Source organism: Taeniopygia guttata, chromosome 1 (assembly GCF_048771995.1).
Source record: "Taeniopygia guttata chromosome 1, bTaeGut7.mat, whole genome shotgun sequence".
In the NCBI taxonomy this organism is placed as follows: Eukaryota; Metazoa; Chordata; class Aves; order Passeriformes; family Estrildidae; genus Taeniopygia; species Taeniopygia guttata.
Window position 1 is genome coordinate 43027882 of NC_133024.1, and position 18689 is coordinate 43046570.

Here is an 18689-nt window from a genome sequence, read left to right on the forward strand (position 1 = left end):
AGTCCCTTCCAGCCTCAACCATTCTGTTTTTCTGTGAGAATAGAGTTTCATCAAGTTTTATGCAGCGCTATTTATCTGATTATTGATCTTACCATTATTTTAACTTCTTCTTTAGGCTGTGGAAATTGCTGCAAGCCACAGTGGTGACAGCAGTGATGAGCTGAAGAAAGGAAAGATGAAGGCTTTCCTCTCCTTGGCTCGTTTCTCTGATAATCAGTACCAGCGAATTGAGAATTACATGAAATCCTCAGAGTTTGAAAATAAACAGGCGTTGCTGAAGAAGGCCAAAGAGGAGGTTGGTCTGATCAGGGAGCGTAGAGTTCAGACCAACAGGTGAGCATTAAATGGAGAGTGGATACTATGGAGCTGTCACAGGCTCCAGCTGTACTCTCTGGACAGCAGGTGCAGTGTGGGTCACATCTGTACAGCTGTATTTTCCCTTCTCCACAAAGCAGTGGCCAGTGCACAGTGCTTATTGTGAATGGTTTCCAAACTGTGCCTGGACATGGCCATGGTGTGGGCCAAAACTAAGCCAAGGACACAGTGTGGATGATCATGGCCTGGAATTCATGTGTATTCCCTGGATCTGTTCAGTTTATTTGACAAGAATGTTGCATAGTGTAAATAAATGAGTTGGCATTTTTCTCTATTTCACATTTAGTGAGAGAGTAGAATTAAATTTAATAAAGAATTCTTAAGGATTTTGTAAGACCAACTGCAAGTGAGAAGAAAAGGATGTACTTCAGCTGCTTGAAACTGAAGTCTTTACACAAATGATCTATACTGGATATTCACATTTATACCAATATTGAGATTAAATCAAGAAGACAGAAGATGGGAAGTTTACTTACAGCAGTGGGTCTGTGTGCACATACAGCAAGGGAGTAGCTCCCACAATACAGTTTCTTAGTTGTTTATTTTACTGTGCTTGTACATACAGAACTACTTAAAAAATGTTAAATTAGTAAGTGAGAGACCTAGGGAATGCCTTGCTGTAAGTTCATTAAGAAATAGTTTGTTGTTTAAACATGACATCTGTTGATGTATAGATACACAGTGAAGGTTCAGCGAGAACTAGAGCTGGATGAAGGAGCAATACAAGCCCTGACCGAGGATCGTAATCGCTTCTTATGTAAAGCAGTGGAGAACTACATCAGCTGTTTACTAAGTGGAGAAGAACATGATATGTGGATATTCCGACTCTGTTCCCTCTGGCTTGAAAATTCTGGAGTTGACAGAGTCAATGAAATGATGAAGGTATATGTTTGCTCCATTTTTTTCCTAATGCTTTGGCAAATAAATACCTATCTTCTCCCTCTCCTGTATTTCTAGAAGATGAATTATGTAGATCCTTAACTTTTCCTGAAAACTTGCTTTTTTCAGTTTTCATTGATTATCAACTAGTTTTTTCATCAATGAGACCTGTAGTTCTCAATGCATTTTAATTTAACTTTAATTAGCATTTTAATTTGACAAGTCTGTATGATTAAACATATCTCATGATCGTTTACTGTGGTCCCCTTGTTCTTCACATACTTTGGAATCTACCCATCTTCAACATCCTTAGGTACATGATTCTTGTTTATATTAAATATACTTCCAGGTGAAAAGCCGTGAAAGGTAGAATAAAAAATAGTACTCCTGTGAAGGACTTGCAACATTTAGGAGACATGGGCCAAGATGATATGATACTCAGTAAATTGCTGCTTGATCAAACAGCCATGATAATTCTTCATTTCATACTTATTATTATTATTATTATTATTATTATTATTATTATTATTATTATTATTATTATTATTATTATTTCAGGTTTTGTTAGGTTTAGTACAGCTAGTTTAGTTTAGTACAGCTCTCTAACTGAGTTTTCTCTCCTACAGAAAAACGCACAGAAGATCCCTTCTTACAAGTTCTTGCCTCTGATGTACCAGCTGGCTGCTCGAATGGGAACTAAGATGATGGATAGTTTAGGATTTCATGAAGTTCTGAATAATGTAATTTTTACTTTTCTTATCTAATGATACCTTGATTGGCATGGTAGTGCCTACTTCTAAACAATATCCACCTTCCTCTGAGCAGTTACAGCTAAACAATTTACACTGGTGATAAGGGTGTATTAAAAATGAGTGATGCCAAATCAGTGTGATGGGGGAAGAGGACTGGGGACTTCTTTCATTTCTTAACTTAAAAAATCAACTTTATTAATTTTCTTGTGCTATAAGAGTAGTTTTATGCAGTTATAGAAATCTACTTTGAGTGTTTTTTCAGTTGTGGAAATACTGTCTTAAATATTACCTTTTATTTCATCTTAGGAACCTTAGAAATTCAAAAGAAATAATGTTAATTAAATATTGGGTTTTTTTCTTCTGTACTGTTTTCAATAATGGGATCTTTTTCTTTTGTTGGCAGCTAATGTCTCGAATTTCACTGGATCATCCACATCATGCTTTGTTTATAATATTAGCTTTGGCTAATGCTGACAAAGATGAACGCCTCACAAAACCAGATACAATAAGAAGAAATAAGTTAATTAAAAATGCACCAAAAGAGATCTCCCAGCTTGATGTGGTGACTACAAAAACTTCTATTAATCACATTCAATCCTTTAATTTTGTTAAAAAATTGAAAAGGGTATTTTAGAATAGAGCTCATTAGCAGACTTTTGTTAATAAGCAGTAGAAGGGAAACAGTACTTTTAATAATTAAAAAACCCCTTTTATGCATAGGTAGGTAATTATTATTGAAAGAAATCATTACAGGGTTGAGCAAAATAACGTTTTGTGCCACAAATAGCCCTGATTATTGCAGACTCTTGTGGTAAAAGTCCCTGATGTGTCATTCTGTAAAAGTTATTTTAGATGCAAGAAAGACTTGAATGGCTTTATTGTTGAAAGTACATACTGAATTGGGTATTTCTTCTGCTTTGAGTGGTAGCATGTTCCATCTCAGCAATTTGCCTTGTGCAGTGTATCTTTTGGTGCTTGATATGTTAAAAGCCATGCTGACAGGTAATACTGAACTGAACTGTGGCTTCATGTTAATGTTTTTGCTTATTTTTTGTTTAACCTGTCTTTGGAGTCATCCCACATCTAAAGCGTTACCCCTTCTTTCCCACATCATTGTAGGCCTGACAAGGTTGGTTGTCATTGTTCTCTTACCCCCCACACTGATACATTTTTTCACCACATTTTTATGTGGTTTTTTTTGCCTTTCTCTTACATCTGTAGTTCTTTTTTGATTCCCCCCATTAGGATTGGGATTATGCTAAAGTAAGTCTCTTAGAGCCAGGCCCAGAAGGAATGCATGGACAGGTTTCTGTCTTTTGCATACAAGATTTTTTTCTTTTTCTTCAGCTGGGAGGAAATGAAAGAAGCAGGCAGACAGTGGAAGAACATCTAAAATCCTGTCTATCGTTTTTTCTGAATAACTTTTTCAGGTCTTTTATGCTTTGCCTGGACAAGTTTGCTCCCTCTCCATTGCCAATAATATTTTACATTACTCATTATCTCAGATTTGACAGCACAGAATTTTTCCTTATAATTATTTCATGTCATCTCTCAAAGGGCTATCCATTCCTGCAGTTTTCTCTGTTTTCATAGGACAGATCTCAATTTTACTTAATTGACTGCATGTTATGATACATCTTTAATATTAAAAAATGTAATTTACAAGATCTGATGTTTGTTTTCCTTGGGTTTTTTTAGGAGAGAATGGAAGCTGCCAGCATGATAATGAATATTGTAAGGAAAAGACGAGCTCCTATGGTTAGAGACATTGAAGCACTTTGTGATGCTTACATCACATTAGCAAATTTAGATGCTACTCCATGGAAATCTCAAAGAAGTAAGTCTTGGGGAAACTGTTTTTTGTTTTAATAATGAAGATAGGCTTTATTTTCTCAGATTAAAAAGTGTATTTCTAAATACTGATGTTTAGTTAAAAGCGTTGTGTTCTATTTTTGATAGATATGACTGTAGTCTATAACTAGATTAAAAGTCATAGTAATTACTTGGACTGTAGGGCTTAGATCCTTAGTATGAAACTCCAAAAATACCAGTTGTCCTGAGATAATCTTCATCAGCTCAGTATAAGTATGCAGTGAGGTTTTGTGTCCCAAAGCTGAGTTTTGTCAATTCAGGTATATTTCATAGCTCTGAATTTAAAAATATTAATTTCTCTTAATTACAGAAGGAATAAATATTCCAGCTGACCAGCCAATCATTAAACTGAAGAACTTGGAGGATGTTGCTGTTCCTACCATGGAAATTAAGGTGACTGAAGTTGAAAAAATATGCACTATAATACCATCATTATAGAATCATCTTCAAGCTTTTGTAATGGCAGTCACCTCTTCATCCAATTCCCATAGGTTTTACAGGTCCACTGTATGGAGATACTTCCTTGTCAGGTGGGGAGGTGCAGGGTGAGATGGTTTCCTTAGAAAACCTTGATCCCAGGCATTATGTGTGCTGGATAGTGGTTTATTGTACAAAGACAGTTTGCCACTGTTACCTCCGAGTAGTCTCTCATTATCAAAAGGTGATATCATAGTGAGCTATCTAACTCGCACAGGGGATTTGGAGTGTGAATCTCCTGTACTGTAGGTGCTAGCTCAGAGTTTCAGGGAGGCAAGTGAATGTCATAAAAGGTGCGAGAATTAATAGGCGTGTCTCTTCTGCTGTTCCTATGCTTTTACCATTCAGTAATGGGGAATGATCCATTCCCATTGGCATAAGCAGTTGTCTGGATGGGTGCACAGGCACTTACCTTTTGATACCACACGCTCCACCTGGGAAACTGCGCCATTTCAGGAGCGTAGAGTTGCTTTTTTGACCAGTATATAAGTTTAAATGTTGCAAGGCCAGAATTCCTCGTGTTGAAATCCCTCAGGCTATGTCTATAAAGCTGCATAAGTCAAGTGACTTATTATAAGTACTTTATACTTAAAGGTGTTTGATTTCAGAAACCAGAAGTTGGCACCCATGCTAAATAACATCTGTTAGTAGGGCTCCAGTTGGCCCCAGGTGTTGCTGAGGAGCAACAACTGGATCATTCTTTTCTTTGCCTTTCTTCTCCAGTACAGACTGACTGAAATGTCTGCAGGTCTGTGGTGTAGCCTCCTGGGTAGTATTGCTCTGGGACATGAGGATACAGGGGGTGGCTGAGGTATAGATCCCATACCCTGCAGCAGGTTTGGGACTGTAGATGGGGTACATTTGCAGCCTAGTCTGAGCCTAATGCTCCCCAGCTATATGTGAGCAGTTCCTTGGGACAGTGCTAACTGGGACAGGCTAACATTGTGTCACAGCTTGTTTAGTGGAAGTGTGCAGTACCACATCCCCTCTGCCAATGAGGTGAACAAGGAGAAATTTAAAAAAACTAAAATCCTTTGCTCAGCATGTTTTCATAGCCTTTGTGGTATTGTCCTTGTAGATGATGGAGTGCACATATTAATATTTAGCATATGGTCTGCTAATGAGGTTTGTAAATAACTTATTACTGCTTTGAGTGAAATGGAGGTAATATTTACATTCATTTTAACGTATTTTTAATTTCAGGTGGATCCCACAGGACAGTATGAAAATTTGGTGACAATAAGTTCTTTCAAGCGAGAATTTCGTTTAGCAGGAGGCATTAATCTGCCTAAAATAATAGATTGTGTAGGATCAGATGGTAAAGAAAGGAGACAGCTGGTTAAGGTGGGTTTTGTCAGTTGTAATGACATCTCAGAGACGTAGCATGCTGGAAGTTTTATTTTTAAGTTCTCCTGTCAGTTTTCTCGTGTACCATTTCTGTACCATGGGCAGACTCTTCACACTTCACTGTCAGTTTTCTTGGCTGAGGAATGCTTTAATAAACGAAATTATGAAGTATTAGTAAGTAATATAGTATAAATAATAAGTAAATATATTAAATATGTTTGTAATTATTTTTTCAGGAGTACCTGTAATTAAAATCCAGTAGCTTATCTGACAACTCCCAGACTTGCCTGGTCATGCCTCAGCTGGTGACCTGAAGAGTTCTGTAAATAAAAACCATCAACGTATTTTGTTAAATACCTCCTTTCTTCATCCCCATATAAAAAAGTATTTGCAATTCAGAGACAATCAGAAGCATGCACATAGAAGTAAAGCACTCTAAAAAACTTTATTTCTCCTTAGGTCAGCAGATTTCATTCTCTCTTTGTATGCAAACATTGGGCAGTTGCTAGGAAAATTCTGTTGTGCTGCTAAGTATGGGTTAGTTTTGAAAGCTTTAAAGAGAAGTATGAATCACTAGATCTGCATCCAGCAATCAGAACTGCAGTACCAAATGATGCTGCTTCACCTGTGTGCTGGCTTGTTCAATAATGGTGAATCGAATACCTGTTTTTAAAAGGAGAACCATAAGAAATGTAGGTTGATTGAAACCTGAATCACATCTGTCAAAAAAAAAAAAAAGAGAGGTGATGATTTTAGGATTTAACTTAATGATGGTTCTCTTTAAGCAGCTGAGCACTAACAGAAAACCAAATACAGAGGAAAAAACAACTGTTAATTACGTTTTATTCCAAGTGATTATTGTGGAAAAGTAACTTGTGTTTTGTGCAATTTTTAAAATAATTTTTTTTACTTGCTGAGCAAGAAATGGATGCTGAGAAGTGTTTTTCAACTGCTTTTTCTGTTTATGCTGAAGGGGCGTGATGACCTGAGACAAGATGCTGTCATGCAACAAGTTTTCCAGATGTGCAATACATTGCTCCAGCAAAACACTGAAACACGAAAGAGGAAATTAAATATCCGAAGATACAAGGTAACCCAGAACCCTAAATTTTCTCTGTGGTAGCAGAGAGAAATAAAGCATATTTCCCCCTTCTCCTCTTCATAACCCAAATGCAATATTAAAAGATTTTTATTTATGGGCTATTAAAATAGTCACTGCATCTTAAAGTATGGAATAAACAATATAGTTATTACAATTTTATTTTTTCAAATCATTAAACTAAATTTATTGATGCCTAATATATATTTAAATACTCTTCAAATATTTCTTTATATGAACTTGTAATTGAAAAGAAATTAGGTAATTCTCTGTCATTAAATTTTAAGTTGCTAGTCATTTAAACTCGAACATACAAGTTTGTTTATGAATTCTTATTAATTTGCCTTGTGATATTCCTTAATTAATACTTAATTCCATTCTTGCAATATTCCTTACAATTAAATTCAGAAGTTCCATCTAGGGTCTTTCATACAGAATTTGAACTGAGTTTTTTTTGAATTGGGAATATGATTCCAAATTATATTGGAATCAGAATTGGGAATAAGAATTGGAATTGGAAATAAGAAATGCAATAAATTCTTATTGTGAATGCAGAATATGTATTTAAACAGGAACTTCTCCTTCCTCCTTTTATGCACTTGACATTATAATAATAGCTGTGAAGGTGACCTCTGAATAAGTACTCTCAAAATATAAGCTCTTCTCTTTGACAAATGAGAAACATGCACTCTGGAATCTCTAAAGGTCGTTATCTGAATTGCTAGCATGGTTTTAAGAATTCTCAGATGGAGTTAAAGTTACATTTTTTTGAATAATTTTCAAGTAAGACTCAGGTTTCTATGTGTGTAAAAATGAGCAACAGCAGGGAAAAATAGAACGGGTGTTGCATTATGAGATAAAAGACTTCCATAAGAAATGAAAATTGAAGGAAACAGGCAGTAGCTAATCATTAGGTTGTGCTGACATGTCTGGTGAAAGGTTCACTGGGCAAGGAAAAAATTGCAATTATTAGGTAGAAAAAAATTGTGTGGATTTTTATATATGTATACATGTGTGTTTAGAAGAGATACTGTGGTGTCAACTGCATGGCTTGGCCGCCTTTGTCTTTTTAAACAAACAGAAATGTGCACCCATGCTCTGCAGGGTGTGAATTCATAGTTTAGTGTGTATAGCCTTCCCCCATGTATACCCTCCCCTCCATGGTTTTGCTTTTCCAGGTGGTTCCCCTTTCCCAGAGAAGTGGAGTTCTGGAGTGGTGCTCAGGAACAATTCCCATTGGAGAGTACCTTGTGAATGCTGAAGAAGGAGCTCACAAGAGATACAGGCCAAAGGATTACACTGCTCATCGGTGTCAAAAAATAATGCTGGTGAGTCCAAATAACTTAAAAAACACCACAAAATAGCTGATTCCTAATATTTACTGGGGGGAGGGAGGTGGAATTTATGGAGAACTACGTACTATAGTTTTGGTATATCTAATAATGACTATGGCCGGTGGCATGGAATAGATATTCAGACTTTCAGTTCAGTTCTACAGATCACCTCCCCATAATTTTACAAAATTGCAGACAAGTATACCTGTCACTTTAAATATCCATGATTGTGCAAGAATCTATTTCCTTTCAAATTGCTATGGTAATAACGGGATAAAAGTATATTTCATTTTGACTTGGTGGAGCTTTTGCATGGGAATGAGTGAGAATTACTTTCTCACAGTGACATGAGGCCATCAGATAAGCAGAGGTACCAGAAGAGAGTGCAAAGAAAGGAAGTGTCTCCCAACAAGATCCATTTACCTGCATATGCCTATAAAACACATGCACCTGCTGCATCAAGGAAATAGGAGTGGTTTTTCTCAAGTTTTTAGCATCTGAATTGTATATAAAAATAGAATTGTTTAGTAAGATGGAGAGTTAGGGGCCTTAATAATTGCTGCAAAAACCAGACAATGGTTCTTAGCTCAGAAAGAGAAAGAAGTGATAGCAACATTTGATTGGAGGGGAGATGGGTAGAAAGGAAGGAAGAAGTAATTTCCTTCTGAAGCAGTTAGTCATGGATAAAACGTTTCTTATGTGTTTAAAGGATGCCCAAAAGAAACATTCTGAAGAGAAATACAGAATCTTCATGGAAGTCTGTGAGAATTTTCAACCTGTGTTCCGGTATTTCTGCATGGAGAAATTCCTGGACCCAGCTGTGTGGTTTGAAAAACGATTGGCATACACTCGCAGTGTGGCTACATCTTCTATAGGTATTGGATTATTTAAAGTGGCTTTTTAGGTTATACAAGCAAAGGGTTTATACCATTTCAGACATAGTAGCTGTCCTGCTTTTGTCACATGTCAAAAAAGGCATAGTAGGGGACAAAAGAAGGCCAGCAAGAACATCAGCATTATTTTTGTTCCTCCACACCCCCATTTTTCTTGCAGAAGGAAGGATGAAATTCTGTGTTTCTTTGTTTAAATAATAGGTCATTTTCTTAGATTCTGGTAGTTTGGGGTTTTTTTACCTGACTTTATTTCTGTTGTTTTGGTTTAAAAACAATTTCCTGTGTAGCCTCTGATGCTTTAACTGAATTGAAAAGCTCAGTCATTTACTGTCTTTGTACTGACATTATTATCCATGGCTGAAATGGTTATTTAAGCTCAGGGATATTTCCTTTAATTTTCCTGTCATAATGAAGAAAAATAAATACTTAAATGTAAGTACTGTGGATTTTTTTCTGGATGACTCAGTTCTGTACTGAGTCTCTGGAAGACATTTGTTAGTAGATTGTATACATTGCAGTAGATCCCATTTTAGAAGGTAACACGCTTGTGCACTCCCTTTTTAGTGAAAAAAAAAAAGTAAATCTGTAGTGTAGTACAAGTCAGATGAAAGATTTTTGTAGGAAATACTACTGCTGTCCATGTCCAACAGCTAATAAAAAGACTAAAAGGTGTAAATTGCAGTAAGGGAAGTGTAGTTTGGAGTTTTTCTACATTTAAGGACAGTAAAGCAGTGAAATAGGCTTATGTGAAAGACCTTATAATTTGGATCACTGGAGATTTTTAAAACTGATAAAACTGACTTAGACAACAGTTGTTTTGTTTGGTGGGTTTGCTAATGATAGTAAAAATAACAAAACCTGATTTTATTATGCACTTGCTTTTAATTTTAATTTTTTTTGAAATCTGCAATATTATATGATAATCTTTGATCTACAAGTAGAAATGGGGAAGAAATCTGTGGAGCAGATAAAACAATGCACATCTGTATGAGAATAAACTTTTTGCAATTTCATTCAGTCAGCATTTTCTTTTTGGATTTGTGGAATGATATTTGCTCTTTCCTTGGACAACATCTGTATATGGGGGGGAAGAAATAGTCTCAATTTTTTTTTTTTTTTTTTTTTTTGCCTGTTACAATTACACCAGTAATCTTTCTTAGGCTTTCTGTGGTTTTTATGACATTGTTTCAGCACTTACATTTTTGTTTCAGTTGGCTACATTCTTGGGCTTGGAGACAGACATGATCACAATATCTTGATAGATGAACAAACAGCAGAACTGGTGCATATAGATCTGGGTAAGTAAGACAGCAAGAGAACTTTAATTTTTCTTTAACTTTTTTTTTTTTTTTAACTTTTATCATCCTTTCATTTAGGGGTTGCTTTTGAGCAAGGCAAAATCCTTCCCATACCAGAGACTGTTCCATTTAGGTTAACCAGGGACATTGTGGATGGAATGGGTATCACCGGCGTGGAAGGGGTCTTCAGAAGGTGAGTGCCCCTGAATTGCAAAGGGAGAAGGAGGCAGCAGAGTACTTCCAGCTTTGTGATTGTTACATGTTAAATAGTTCTGATGCTTCAGAGGGGAGTCAGATCTCTGCTGGTAACACCCAAACCTAAATACTGACCTTTAACTCCTATGCTTGTATTTATATAACCAGCTGCAAGTTCATTTTTGTTGCTCAGCGTTTCATACTGTTCACTTGCCAATGGGTTATTATCACCCTCTTGTGGAATTCAGGGAGGGCTCAGTGTTTCCAGAGGCTCCACAGCTAAGTGTTGATTCAGAATGATTTTGTTTTCCTTCAGAACTATATTTCTTTCAGAGCTACGCTATATTTTTGGAGCTGTTAAATGTCTTTGAACCAATTTGTTTTGACTCTTAATTTCTGTTTAGTTTTATGTATATAATTTTGAGTATTTTTTCCCTTTTGGATTATATATTTTATATTACTTTGCAAGTGCAAAATCTAAATTCCATAAATCTGGACTTCATAGATCTATTCCATATAAATACCATAAATACTGCAAAACAGAAGAATCCCAAATGCATTGAGTTCAGTCAACCTCCATCCTACCTTCTGTGAATAACCCAAGGGATTCCTAAATAGCAGGACATTTCTCATTCCAGACTTCGATGATGTTCATGAAGTAATGCTTACAACCCCCAAATTTCATGTCTTTAAAAAAGCACATAGTGTAAGTGTTGTCTTTCTGAGGCAACAATTAAGGTTAATAAGTAGTTCCTAGTGCACCTTTGTCCCATGAAGGAGCTGTCACTGCCACTCCTAGTGTAAAGATGATGCTGTCAAACTCACAGTTTGGTATTACTTCTGAAACCATGATACAGAAAAACTTGACTTGTTGGGCTGCAGCTGAAGTAAATAAGAGTGTCAAAGGCACTGGTGCAGATGCTGTTTCTGCCTCAGCCAGCCTGATTTGTACTGAACAGTACAGGTGTAAGTGGTAAACAGGCGCTTGGCTGGGAATGTGTTCAGTTGACTTTCGTGTGTGTGTGTTCTCATTCTGAAGTAGACAGGATGTACAATCCCTCTTTCACAGGAGTACCTGACCCATAGGATAGTTTCCTATGGGAAACTTCCAGGACAGATTCATTTCAGGAGCTTAGTTTGCTTGGGAGTGAATGTAGGTAACCTCTTCTGTATCAAAACTCATTGGGGGGATTTCAGAAATTGCTTGTAGTCTGGCTACTGGGTCTGCTCATTTCATGAAAAACAACCCTACCAAGATTCTCAGTGTGTTCCAGAGCATCCCAGCACATGTTTTTATCCAGCCAAGCAATGTAGCACACCCTAATAGGCAGTGTTAACTCAGTGGTTAATTCTGCATATTGAAATATTTCAGGCAGTTAAACAGGTCATCTCTTTCCACAGAGAAATAATCAGTGAATTACACAGTCTTCTCTTGGTTTTACATGTCTAAATTTCTTTTTTTTTTTTCCCAGGTGAAAAAATATCAGAGAGGTTACTCTTACGTTAGAAATTAAACTTTGAGTACCAATATCCATGATTTAAATTACAAAAATATAATTTCATTTTGCCAAAAATAACCTAAAATACTGTAAAATATTTCCTAGATGCTGTGAGAAAACAATGGCTGTTATGAGAAATTCTCAAGAAGCTTTGTTGACTATTGTAGAAGTAAGCATTTTTTTCATGCTTTTGGATAGTAACCTGCCAGAATGTCTTCATTGTCTTTGTCTTCATATGCATGACTGCACCAAATACTCATTTAGGGTGTTTTGTACTGAATTAGAACATAGTGGTCTTGGTCAGATTTGTTAATTCATTTAATCTTTGATAAAATTGTAACCAGTTTGCATTTTCTGTGGGAACTGTTTCCTTCAGACAGTTCTCCTTCTCCAACACCTACATGCTTCTAGCCATAGTGCAACATTCCCAGCAGGAGTAATACTGATTGAATTAAATCCTCTTTGCATAAACCACAAAGAAGAGACTGAAGCTGATTTTTGAAAGCAGGTTATGCTGTGCATTAAAAGGTAATGATTCTCTTTAGTGTCTAGCAGTGTATTACAAAATTATCTATTCACTGCTGAAATGGGACTGATGGCAAAACTTTGTCAGGTATGAACAACACAAATACCTGCAAGTGCTCAGAGGCAGTTTGGATTATTACTAACCAATTTAGCCCAATTCTGTTGATTAAAAAAAAAAAAGAAAACCAGAACAGAACACTCACCCTCCTAATACTGTGGTTAGTGTGAGCATTTCCAACAGTGCTAGGGCACTGAACTAGCTATAATTAACAGTTGAAATTAAAAAGAGGTTTATTTACTGTATAGGTGCTGCTCTATGATCCTCTTTTTGACTGGACCATGAACCCCTTGAAAGCTTTGTATTTGCAGCAGAGGCCAGCAGATGAGGCTGACATGAGCTCTACACTTGGTACCGATCCACAGGAGCCTAAAAGAAAAGCCAGGTGCAAGATTTTTTTCTTACCCTCCTCTCGCTGCACTGTTGCCTTGCTTTATGGTTTTCTCACTGGATGTTGCTCAGGATCCATACCTACAGCACCTGTTTTTCTTTTTTTATTCTGCCAGCAGTGATGACCAGAGTTTTAACAAGGTGGCTGAGCGTGTTCTGATGAGACTTCAGGAGAAGCTGAAAGGTGTTGAGGAGGGAACAGTGCTCAGTGTGGGAGGGCAGGTGAACCTCCTCATACAACAGGCCATGGACCCTAAAAATCTGAGCCGTCTCTATCATGGATGGAAACCCTGGGAGTGACTTGGAAGGATCCAGCATGCTTTTAGAAGAAACCTAATTTTTTTTGCACTAAGTGTTTTAACATTTCAAACTGGTATTTCACAAAACTTATATCAAGAGCAACCACAACACCTTATCCATTTTAGCATTTGGTGGATGGTTTGGGGTTTTTTTTCAATAACCTGTTACTGAGAAACATTTTTTATTCTGCTTAGGTTCATCCTGCAGTCTAAACCACCAAGCACTGCTTTGATGTTCCTTGTGACCCACAAGGACTTTGCTTGGGCAGACTGGATCTGTTGTGCTCTTAAAACATGAGATTCATCACTGTTGTATATCTGCTAAAATGCAGGACTCTCATATCTGGTAGAGGTAACATGACTGTGTAGAATGAATGATCCAAAATCCAGGATTCATGATATAACCAGCTAAACTACATTTCCAAAAGGGGGTTATACTTAAATTTCACAGTGAAAGAAAAGAAAACCAGAGAACCTCATGTGTAATGAATTAAGGGGTTTTGGGGTTGGGGTTTTTTAAGCTTAGTTAAATGGATACTTCTGTATATAAATGAAAACTTTAGGTCAAATAAAATATGGCTGCTTTTTTTTTTTCCTGTTGTAAATCAAATTATGCTGGTACTTTATATTACTCTAATAGTATAAAACAATAAAAAATACTTAGCTTTTGTTGCACTGACTTCTTTGACAAGACATATTGACTATACAAATGAAACTTAGCATATTGGAAATGCCTGTAAAGCAAACAGTCACTGTATCTGCAGTAAACACCTCCCAGAAACACTGAAGTTGTATTCCAAGCACAAAAATCCCATTCTGAGTGCACATGGTTTTACAGAAGACATTGCTCCTTCTTAAAAGTAAAAAATCAGGTGGTCAGTGAATGTGGATAATCAGAGAAGCCATTCAAATAATGGTCTACCTTGCATAGTTAATAAATCTTCCCAAACCATCTTTATATTCCAAAATAGGAATAAAGGTTGGTGTACCCTTAGTTTACATTTCATGCATTTTTACAGCAATATAAATGAAGAATTCCTGTTCCAATCAGCATTTAATGGGTTTTTATTTCTATGGTGTTCTCACAATTTTATGCTGTAAGATATTGTCTACACAGCAAAATGAGTCTTTTGTACTATGTTTTCATGACATAAATTTCTGTTGATCCTTGCAACCAAAAGTGCATCCTGGCTTTTTTTTGTGGGGAGGAAATACTGTCCAATGATATGTTTGTTCTCTGAAAATTAAAGTAACTGACAGAGCCCATGCTCTTTATGTTGAATTTAAAGGACACTTAGGAAAGGGAGAAATGTCCTATCAAGCGATGGCAGGTAGGAAATGACTAAACAAAGTCCTTCAAGTATTTTTCTTCACCAGAGACTGTCCTGGAGTGATCTGTAATGTTACTGTATCCCATATCTATCTGCACCCAAAAATTGTTACTGTCTCATCTTAATCATTGGAGTATTTTTGTACATTATATCCTCAGTAAAGGGAGAGCAGATCGTGCTTTTATGCGATTTCTTTCCATCTAGATACAGATCTTTCAGATTCTCATCACTTGTTAACTCTTCCATACAAACCCAGCTTTGCCTCCACATACACTTTCCCCAGACTACCTCTGTCTGTGGTAGAGAGGCCTTGAGATTTCTCATAGATTCTCATTTCTAGAAGATGAAATGTTTAGGTGTTTCTCAAGCCATTGCAGAGAAAATAGTGACTTTGGAAACTCTATCCAGAAAGTGCTCCATACAGAGTTCAGACTATGAAATAAACAACTAATAAGGCAGTTGTGCTTCTCATGACTCACCTGGAATTTCCAGACACCTTCCAGTCATTGTATCCCTGAGCTTACCTTTGCCTGGACACTACTGTTGGATTTGGGCCCATCAAGCCAAAGGAAAACCTGAAATTACATAGTTGTACAGTAGCTGAAGTTTGTGGTGTGCACATTTCTCAGCATTCCTTCCCAACCCACTGTCCTGTTCTTTTAAGGGAATTTAACATCTTACTAGCAAGGTCACACATCATTAATTTTAGCAATGCAATCAGTCATTGTTAAAGAGTTACATTTTTTTCTTCAAGTCTCCAGCCCTGCTTCCAAGCACTTAAACATGCCATAGAAGTTCTGGATAACACTTATCAATAATCAAGATGTTTTGCTTAAATGAATACCTCTCATGGGCAGCTCCCAAAACAAATGCTTTCATGGAGGAGAGACTCTTGGAGTGTCCTGACCTGAGTTCAGACAGCTGGCACATCAGAACTAGACCACTACTTGGTTAAGATTTTCATTCCACAAAGATTGCCAAGATACCTGAAATAGCTCACACATTATGTAAGTCTTTAATTGGAAAGTAACATCACCTGTCAGTTACTCTAATCAGACATAAAAAAGGAAGCAATGTCTAACCAATCTTGCTTAGTATCTCTTAGTCTGTCTTCATATTGGTTTACATTTACTTTTCCTAACAGACTCTCTGACTGCACCCACAGAACAATGTGTCTAAATGCTCTTGAGCCAAACCCCAGGCAGTGCTAGCCACTGTCCCTTTTGCACCATTTCTGAAATGAGCTCTCTGACAAACTAAAGCTGAGAAAAAGCCAGCTGGTGCTGCCTAAAGCTGAGCCCATAAAGTAGGTGATGACTGAGCAGTGTGGGACATCTGGGATCCCGTTTGCTTGGCCCATGGTCTTCGTGCTCTTTATTATTTAGCAATAAAGGCAAAGACTTTAGTTAAGCAAAATCTGAGGTGAATCCCATGGTTCTTTAGGGCTTAGGGATGATGCTGCAGACAAGCCCTGTGGTTTGGCTTCATCTTCCCTAAGAGCAATACTGACTGTGACAGAACATCCTCTCCCGAGGAATTTCAGTGTTGTGAACTGCCAGAAGTAAAGCAAACAGCCTAGGACAAGAGAGCACAATCACAGTTTGGAGGGGATTACTTTACAGGAAAAATGTATTTAAGTAAATGTTACTGAAACAAGTTAAAGATTACAAAATCCTGGTAATAAGAGCTAAAAATAAAGGATCGGTTTGTACCAACTTTTTCAGCTTTTAGTACAAAGTTTGAGCATTAATTCAGCAATCTACTGTGCAGAAGCCTTGTGCTCTTCTCTGCAGTAATGCATTCTGAAAAACTACATTATTGCAAATGCATTTTGGGCAGAAAATTGACATTGGTGTTTGTAAACAGCAGAGTCCACTATAAAAGCAGCTAACATTTGCTTTTTCAGTCGGGCAGTGCTTGTTTCAGCTTTTCTGCTGAAATTACAACTCCACATCACAATATGAACAAATAAAAAGATATGAACAAATACTAGAAAAATGACCTCTTGGCATTTGTATCCACTGGAAAAACGTCTTTCTCAGAGAAAAAGTGAATTTAACTGGTATCACATCTGGTCCTGATATGAAATCTGTTTCTCCTTCTTGAAAGGGAGTAAAAGCCTCTGTTCCACTGAAGTTACAGTGTGGATATGGATCATCCTGTGACTTAATAAACTGAAAATAATAATAAAATATAATTTTAATAATAAACAAGAATGGAAACATGAGTAAATATATAATTTACATCTTTAAAATTACACCATACTTATACCTGCTACAAATCCTTATAAACACTAATTTAAAACAATCAAATAAAATCAAAGCTAGAGACAGTTCTACTTGTGCTGCAGAAATGGAGATATAAGCAAATTAAATTTCCCTAAGATGGCACATCTAACAAAGTAGTTTCTGTAATTATGAGATATGTCTGACATCAATGCTCTTTTACTTAATATTTCCCACTTCCCATTGTTGCATAATTTAAAATCCAAAATTATTTTTCACAAAATAAGTTTGGTGGATTTTTTTCTAGACAGCAGTGTGAGTCCTAAATTACAACAAACCATTTCAATCATCTCAGTGTAAAGGAAAGGAGAATCTGGGTCTTTATATGATTTTGTTTTGGTTTTTAGGCTTGCCTCACTATCTTAATCAGTTTATTATGTTAACACACCTATGCATTGCATAATGCATGAGTAGATCATACACACTAAGAGCCCCTTGGCTATGTCAAAACACAGAAACTGATGCCCTATCAGCACACAGCTGTCCTACCAGTGCAATTAAAACCAGTTTTAAATCAATTTATTTAGGTCTGTGAAAACCACTGTGGGTGCAAACTGCCATGTGACACACATCTCATTATAATTATCTCTTATCTGTCCACCTTAATTCTGTCATTTGCACACAAGGTCTCGTAAAGCACTGACAATACACGAGGTATTGTGTTAAGGCAGACATTATGTACAGAAAGATAAATACAAACCTTTGAGCCTCTGCTTGTCCTCAGGATATGCAACAATTACTTAAAGCAAAAGTGTCCTGTCATCATTCAGTTCCAAATTACCAGTTTTACTGTATGTAAAACATGGAAGTCAGGTTGTGGGCTCCCTGTTTCTTACTGCTCTTCTCAACCACTTTCCTTCTCACTCCTACACTATTTTTTGAGTCTTTGTTCTCATGGTTATAAAGTAAATTTTTTTTTTCATTTCAAAGGCCCTTACTGAATGTGGCTCTCAGCCTGTCCCTCCCCTGCTTCACTCATTGTTTTCTGGCTTCTTTACAGCATCAGCATTACAGTTGTAGCTGAGGGGTCTTTTTATAGTTTATTGCTATGAAAGAACTACTTATCTCTCAATTATAGGCATGCTTGAAGCTTTTAAAGTTAAATGATGCTTTAAGAAATTGCATGTCTATAAAACCATTTTAAGGTATGAATATGATTGTATTAAAAATATTTTTACATTTCTGTTGCATTTTTCCAGTTAGTCTTTATTAGAAATATGAGTATCTCAGTACAGGAGTGATCCAATTGACAATACACCAAGGAGTTTAATGGATTTCTTGCTGGAGGAGGAGGCTGTTACAACACGTTCTCTATATAAAATAAGTAATTTACTTTTATTGCTGGCTGTCACAATGTGTTTAACATATAAAATTTATTAATAATTCATTATTTTGATATTGGTCTTCCAAGTCTCTCTATGAGGTTACTAGAATTTACTGAAAATACATTATCATCCACTTAGAAACCACTTCCTTGTTGTAGAGTTGCTCAATTTTTAATGATCTGAAAGTGATTTATCATTGCAGATTCAAGAAAAACAGCTGTTGTGTATTAAAGAGTCATGATACCACTCCCATTTATGCATGGCCTTTGTCAGTTTTTTTTTTTTTTTTTTTTTTTTTTACAAGAAGACATTATTTCCTAATATTGGAAGAGCTAAATAGAAAGAAAGTGCTGCGAAGGACTTCATTTGCAGCCACTGATGAATTCTTTCTCCTGAAAAAGTACAGTCAGAACCAAAGTAAACTTAATTCTAAAATAATTAAGTGCAGATACAGTG

At 36.5% G+C, this 18689-nt stretch overlaps 1 protein-coding gene across 4 annotated transcripts in view; it reads left to right on the forward strand.

Annotated features, from left to right (window-relative positions):
- ATM (ATM serine/threonine kinase) overlaps nucleotides 1–13971 on the forward strand; it is a 58004-nt gene extending 44033 nt beyond the window's left edge. For 2 of the 4 annotated variants that reach the window (XM_030270356.4, XM_072927653.1), the window contains exons 49-63: nucleotides 116–333; nucleotides 1050–1257; nucleotides 1881–1994; nucleotides 2410–2568; nucleotides 3705–3843; nucleotides 4189–4271; nucleotides 5559–5699; nucleotides 6676–6792; nucleotides 7980–8129; nucleotides 8845–9010; nucleotides 10240–10326; nucleotides 10405–10519; nucleotides 12126–12189; nucleotides 12852–12988; nucleotides 13110–13971. In XM_030270356.4, the coding sequence (XP_030126216.4) occupies nucleotides 116–333; nucleotides 1050–1257; nucleotides 1881–1994; nucleotides 2410–2568; nucleotides 3705–3843; nucleotides 4189–4271; nucleotides 5559–5699; nucleotides 6676–6792; nucleotides 7980–8129; nucleotides 8845–9010; nucleotides 10240–10326; nucleotides 10405–10519; nucleotides 12126–12189; nucleotides 12852–12988; nucleotides 13110–13293 (2082 nt within the window). In that variant the 3' untranslated portion in view covers nucleotides 13294–13971. Of the gene's footprint in view, nucleotides 1–115; nucleotides 334–1049; nucleotides 1258–1880; nucleotides 1995–2409; nucleotides 2569–3704; nucleotides 3844–4188; nucleotides 4272–5558; nucleotides 5700–6675; nucleotides 6793–7979; nucleotides 8130–8844; nucleotides 9011–10239; nucleotides 10327–10404; nucleotides 10520–12125; nucleotides 12190–12396; nucleotides 12707–12851; nucleotides 12989–13109 lie in introns of those variants that run through there. The other 2 variants (XM_030270368.4, XM_072927657.1) reach the window with 2 other exon arrangements.
- Nucleotides 13972–18689: the final 4718 nt, after the last annotated feature.